Raw genomic sequence first — 6925 nt, 5'->3', positions numbered from 1 at the left:
AGCTGCGGAGGGGGAGGCGGCGAGCGGCCGAGCCCTTCCAGGGAGGGGAGGGAGGAGCGAGCCGGGGAGCGGGCTCGGCCCCCGCTTGGTGTGGCCGTCCCCCCGCGGCGAGGCGGATGGTGCGGTCCGGCCAGCGCGTCCCGTTGCTAGGGGCGAGGGCGGCAGCCGCCATGGCCGGCTTCGCGGGGCCGGGGCTGGAGGCGGGAGCCGCGCAGGTGGGTCCGGGCAGCGCCCGAGCCGGCCCCGTCTCTCCCCGGCAGCCGGGGTGGCGATCGCCGCGGGGCCCCTCCTGCCCCGGGGAGGCCGCCTCCCGCGCAGCTGTGGCGCGGGCCGCCGCTGAGGGCCGGGGGGCTCAGCCCCTGCGAGAGGCGGGAGCGGCTGCCGCGGGTTCTGAGGGGCCTGGGCCCTCGAACTTCTCTGCTTAACGCTGCGTAAATACACATTTTTGTCGCGGGCTAACGTGATCTCCTCCGAGGCTGCCGCTGCTCTTCAGTCCCTCGTTAATGCTTTTGAGATTCCTGCATAGTTAAGCCATCTGTGCCAAGAGAGAGGTTTGAAATGTCAAAGGAAATGTTCCTTGGCTGAGGACCTCAGTCCTGAAGTTTATTGCCTTTTTTTGTGAGATTTGTTTTAAAATCAAGTCTTTTCGAGTTTTCGACAATCAACGACTTCGAAGGCATTGGCTTTGTATTCCTTTATTTATAAAAGTATGGAAGATTGTGTGTATTTTTTCCTGTATTTAGGAAGCATTTAATTTGGATTAAATCCTGCTACGTAATCCAGTGGGTTTTGGTTATGGGTATGACTTTTGTCATAACTTGTTTTTTAGGTTCAAGAAGACCTTCACAAGCTCAAAGTTAAAGTGAAAAATATCAACTTGAAAGGAAATGTAGAAGCCGTGGATATTAGTGTCCTTGAAACAGCAACTGAAAGAACTGAACTTGGGCTGAGAGTAAGTAAAATAGAGCAGATCCAGAAGACAATTCAGTTTTTGAGGTCTCTGTCAGTAATTCACTTGGAGTACGTTGCAAGATCCCTTTCTGATGAGCAAATCGTGGGATTCATCAAACATTACAGTTCAGAATGATGGCTTCCTTTTTTGGGTCATCAGAACTAACTGGTCTTGTGCCCATTAGCCAAAGTCAGTCCAACAAGAGCACAAACCTATCTAACTTTTCAGTCAAGTGAAGATCTGGATTTCTAAATATTCTAAATAATTTAATATCCCTCATATCTTTGTAATCGTTCTAACATAATTTTTTCCCTTTAACAGAAACATGCTGAAAATTATTTAAATGTCATAAACAGACAAGTGTTAATGATTTCTTCTGCTGATAATAAAGTGCATTCAAAAGAGCACCCTAAATGGTAAGTGAAACAGCCGTTTTATTGCAAAGACAAATACAAGCAGTGAGAGAAAAATTGTAGCATCAGAATCTTGTAAAGCAAATAGGAGTGTTGGCCCAGATGAGATTATTTTGTTCATTTGCTATTTTGGTTGTATTGGATTTAAACTTAAAACGCACTTCTAAGTAGCTACAGCAACCTTCCGCTATCTCCCTTGATTTTTTTTTTGTGAAATACTAATTTAAATAAAAAGATAGTATTTCAGATTCAACCAGATGGAAGCAGTATGGGTTTAATAGGTAAAATCAAAGTAATTTTTTTAAACCTCACTGTTTGTTTCTTTCTAAATCAGGGGCCTTCATTTTGGTGCTTCTCAGAAACAGCTTATTTTACCACGAGTATCTGTTGAGCCCATGACTGTCCAGGCGTACAGCAAATCAGCACTACGTGTTTCTCGAGGTTCACAGGTCTGAAATAACATACTACTTATTCTGCCACAGACCACATTAAATGAGTAAACTGGTGTCTTGTAGGTTACCAGTTGATCCCATAATGTTAATATTCTGTCTCCATGGATTCAGCTTTTTATAATATATGATTTAAGACTGAAAGTGTTAAAAAATTCTCAGTAGAATGAGTGGACTGAGAGATAGGAGCCTTCTCCCAGCCTCACAGTCAGAATAAAATCTAGATTAGGAAGGATTTCAGTATCATCATGGGAGCATCCACAAGCCCTCCAATCTTTATCTACACTCCTGCCCCCACATGGATATTGTTAAAGTCCTGAAACCTGGTGGTGGTTGTGCTTTAAGGTCCCAGTCTTGCAAATACCACATGCTTAATGGAGATTCTGCAAGTGACATGCTTTAAAATAAGTGGAACTATATATTGGATTAGCATGAGCACAGGTGTAAATGTTTGTGTTGTCTGAGACTGAAAGTGGTGGTTTGGGGTTTTTTTTTTGCATAAAAGATATGGCAAATTGTGGGAAAGACTTCTGTTCGTGTATAGGGTAGTCACTTCTGATAAATGTAGCTTTTATCCTTGAAGTCTGAATTTTTGCTGTTTTTCATAAATGAAATCCTTGTAAGGTCATTTAAAGCCACCTTAAAATGTTTGTATCTGAAGTATTTTTGCTTTTTTTTATTCTAAGCTGTGAATTTTGACTGGCGCCTTCAAGGTGGTTTCCTCAAACGTATTTTAAAAACAAATGAAGGTAATTTGTTGAAATGAAAAATACCCATTGTCACAATTTTACGTTATTACTGTTTAAATTCAAGGGATCTTTGAGTGGGGAAAAAGCCTTACGAGGCTCTCTATAGTACGAAGACTGTTACCAGAAGCTGGGGATTGAAGCTACTTGAAATGGTATAATCAGAATGAGCAGCCTAACAATTATATTGCTGATTAGCTTTGTAAAAGAAGTCCCAGTATAAAGTAGTGTTAAAATATTGCTTACTCTTGAGATAAAGGATAAAGTGCAATGAGATCTCAGATACTTTTTCAGACTGTATTCCAGCCCTGTCCTATATGAATACACTTATATTGTGGAAAAAAAAAAATCAGAGTTCAGCTGCTCTGTAAACTATTATCTGTGGTCTTTCAACTCTTCATGTGCACCAATGAGCTTAATTTACAGTGCAGCACATGCTCTGTCCTGCCTTGACTTTTCCTTTGTCTTTTCATTTCTGATATCTATGGCATCTGCTTAGAAATGCATATCCAGTGACACACAAGCTAGCTCTAATTTCCCATTATAAAGAAAATGGCAAACAGTGCTGTTTTACCAGCTGTTCTACATGCCTGGCATGCCAACATAAAAAGCTTTTTATTATTAAATAGTTGTGAAATCCAGCTGGGAAATTATCACCTACAATTCCTTACTTCCTGTCTTTTCCTTACTTGTAGCTATAAACAGTTTTGGGTTTTTTTTTAACTTTGGTGTTCAAAATTCCTTTCCACTCAAAAGAAATATTAGTGAACTGAACATTTTCCATTTGCAGACAGTATTTCCAGGTACATAGGCTTGAAGAAATCAATGTTTCAATTCATAGGGGTTCCAAGAGAAATTAGTAATTCACGCAGTAGTATTTTTGTGCTTTGCAGTCCATAGTATGCTGTGCAAGTGTAGGAATGGAGCATAAGTAGTGTTTGTAGTAGTTAGGATAAAACAAGGTTGCAGTCAAATAAGCACAGATGCTATTTTCACATATGCGTTGCTAGAATACTTGTCATATGGGAAATAGTTTGCCCACAGGTGTCAGAATAGGCTTAAAATTATTGTTTGCTCACACATACAGTATTTCTGAGTCATATCAGCAGCTGCGTACCATTCTGCAAAACAGGCTTACGGGGGAAACTGGAGCGCTGTCCCCCGCTTCCCCCCCACACACTATGTGTTGTAATTGGATTTGTTCTAATAAAGCATGAGAACCATAAAAAGGTGTCTTCCTCATGCAGTAATTGCAAAGCTTCCGTATAGCAATGGCTGAAGAGACATTGTTATCCATAACTGCTAAGTGTATAAGTTAAAATTACTGGTTTTCTAAAAAAAACATACTTAATTGAAAAATCCTTAACTGATGCTTGTTCAGCTTTGGGTTTTGTTTTTTTTTGTATGTTTGGGGTTTTTTCCCTAAAAGTTGATAGTTTCTGTGACATTCTGAATACACAGTAGAAGTTAATATTCTTTCATTGCTAATGGGATAAAAGATGTAAATGAAAAGATGTTTCTAGGGGATTCTGGAATATGCAAATAACATAAATAACTAGACATGAAAAGGGGTTTAGTTACCAGTAATACAGGTTGTTTCAAAGATGAATACAACGTAGTCCATTCATAAAGGAATTGGACTGTATTAGATACCATGCACCACAGGCATCTGCAAAGCATAGTGAGTCAGATTTGTTGGCTTACTACATGAAAAAATATCCTCCACTCTGAAATGAATTTTGTGTTGAAGTAGAATAAGATTTGAACCATTTAACTGTGCTAAGCACATTGGCCTGTTCAATATACTCCAGTATACTCCATGTCAATTACTAAGCACAATTCTCATTTTCATTGAGCATTATATTAGTAACAATGCATGATTTGCCTTGCTACTTTCATCTTATTCTGCATCAAGATTGTTCAAGATAGCTTAAATTTAAGACACTGGATGATATAGATAGATGGGTAATATAGATGGAAGAGACCCACAATGCCATCTGCTCCAGCTCTTGCAAATGTAGAATTGTTACTTGCCATACATCTAAGCTGACAAAGTAACTTTTAGCAGTTTTTTTGATTTATTAAGCATTTCAGTTCTTGTTATCCTGTATGGAGTCTGTCACTCCAGCATTGATCATTTCACTGTCAGTCTGAGTAGGGAGTCTGCACTGTGAATCACCTCCTATTTTAATTCAGAAGGTACTCAATTTCCCCCCAATTCTTGTTTAATAACATAAGCAGTTTCCTTTCTGTACAGCGGTGTGTTATAGTAATAAAATAAATACCACAAAATCACTGATGAGGTGAAAATTGAACTTTCCCTCTCTGTGCAGCCATGTGGGTAAAAGAGTAATTGGCTTGGATAATAACTTTCATTCTTACAACCCCAAATCTAAATGAGCATCTCATTGATACATCTGCTCATAATTACTATCAAAAGAAGAGAATATATTGTGCAGATAAATAAATTAAAGCACTTTTAGTGCTTTCATAAAGTAATACAATTGTTTAATAGTTCAAATAAACATCTAATGATTTTTAAACTTTTTATAGCATATTTTGCTTGTGAAAAAATAGAATTGTCATAAATTTATTTTTACGTTTATACAAAAGAAGTATCAGTAGAATTCTTGTGTATAAATGTGTTTATTTGGATCATACTATGTAAAGGAGCTTTTGTATTCCTGTATCCATGCAATGGGAATTAAGCATATACACCACCAGGCTCCCAGCTTCTCTGAATTACCTTAGTTCTGTTGACTTCTCTGGTGTTAGATTAGTTTCTGTCATTTGAGTATTCTTCGTTATTCAGCATAAACCCTCGTGGGTGCAGAGTCTAGTTAGCAATGTTACTACAATAAAAGTGTTGGGAGATACTACTACACTTGATACAGATCCAGGTGTAAACTAAAGCACAAGCATTAAGATGAACCCAAATGTTTTCAACCTAAGAAACTTTAGTAAAGATATATGGCATTGCTTCTGGCTTTTATAAATAAGTATGTGCTTTAGATAATACTTATAACAAGAAGAAACTTTTAAAGTTTTTTCCTGTCCATTGGGATTTAAATCAGAATTTATATTAGCAAAATATTTGAATCCATTCCATGCAGATAACACAGTACATTAAGAAACTGCTATGTTTTAATTCTTATTACTATAAGGATTTTTTATTTCCTCATTTACTTATAAGTAAGTGCTCTATCTGCATTGAATCAATGGGCCATAACTGATCCAAAGAAGCTGTTCTGGTCCATGAGGTCAATGATTCCTGAATTAAAGTCTCTGGCAAAGATGGCCAGGGTAGATTGGATTCTTATTATCATCTCTGGGAAGAACGCACATGTAACACCCTCCCAATAGATATGGTGTATATAAAACATTTGTTGTAATACAGGTAAATGGAATTCTCAAATGACCTGTGTTAATCAAATGAGTCAAACCTGATTGTCCTTTCCACTCAAAATTTGACTCAAAGGCACACAAATTCAAAAATGTCAGAGCTTGTAATAGAATTAACAGGAAAAAATCTTGGCAAAAGCATATATGTGAATAATGGTTGTATGCCTTCCTATATTTTCTATCTAATCAAAAGGTGTTTATTCATTGTTTTCCCAGTTCTATGTGGATAGTCAAATAACATGAATTATCATCATTTTGCAAATTTACGAATGTTAGCCAATGCCTGCTTATAAACACTTCTGTTTTAGTGCAGTTATTTTAAGACTATGCTTGTTATATATTTCAGCAGCAGGTGGAAATGGATATGAAAATTATGCTTGACCCAGAGAACATCGATAATAAATCTGTTCTAAAACAACAGGACTATGAGACCAGACTGCCACTTATAACTAAGAAAAAATCTGCTCCTGTAAGTAACTTATTTAATGGGCTTATTATATGCATTACTTTTCACTATTGAAGTTAGTATGTATCAAACCTAAATAAAAGATGTATTTTAAGTGAATGTACCTCATAATTTCCTACTTTCTGACACTGATATGTAATGATCAAAATGTTTTGAGTGATAATATTGGGGAAAACAACCCTGTAGCATAACAGGTTTAGGTCGCAAGACCCCAATCCACAAACGCATAAGTATAACATGGAAAGATGCGTGGTAAGTAATTGCAGTAAAATCAGGGAGTGAAGATAACCAAACTGGAGCTTGTGGAGTTATTAGGACCTGATCCAACAAACAAAGAAGTAGTAAAAAGAGTTTTGCTGACAAGAGTGACCTTTCAGTTGTTCATTCTCTGACCATTTCTTAAAAAGACAGGAATGCATTCCATTTTCAAATGATAACGGGATCGTTAGGAGTAAGTGAAAAATGTTTGTACTTTGTTTTGATGCTCTTTTTAATCG

General features: G+C 37.8%; 1 protein-coding gene across 2 annotated transcripts in view; it reads left to right on the top strand.

Annotated features, from left to right (window-relative positions):
- The first annotated feature begins 3 nt into the window (after positions 1-3).
- The window catches only part of IQCH (IQ motif containing H), a 72765-nt gene continuing 65843 nt past the window's right edge, over positions 4-6925 (top strand). For both annotated transcript variants that reach the window (XR_005828762.1, XM_040599679.1), the window contains exons 1-5: positions 4-215; positions 830-952; positions 1274-1368; positions 1700-1814; positions 6312-6431. Coding sequence is in view for 1 of the 2 variants with exons in the window: in XM_040599679.1 (XP_040455613.1) it covers positions 117-215; positions 830-952; positions 1274-1368; positions 1700-1814; positions 6312-6431 (552 nt within the window). In the remaining variant the exon portion in view is untranslated. The remainder of the gene's footprint in view (positions 216-829; positions 953-1273; positions 1369-1699; positions 1815-6311; positions 6432-6925) is intronic.

This window comes from Falco naumanni, chromosome 7 (genome assembly GCF_017639655.2).
Source record: "Falco naumanni isolate bFalNau1 chromosome 7, bFalNau1.pat, whole genome shotgun sequence".
NCBI lineage: Eukaryota > Metazoa > Chordata > Aves > Falconiformes > Falconidae > Falco > Falco naumanni.
This window is presented reverse-complemented; position numbering and strand designations above follow the sequence as displayed.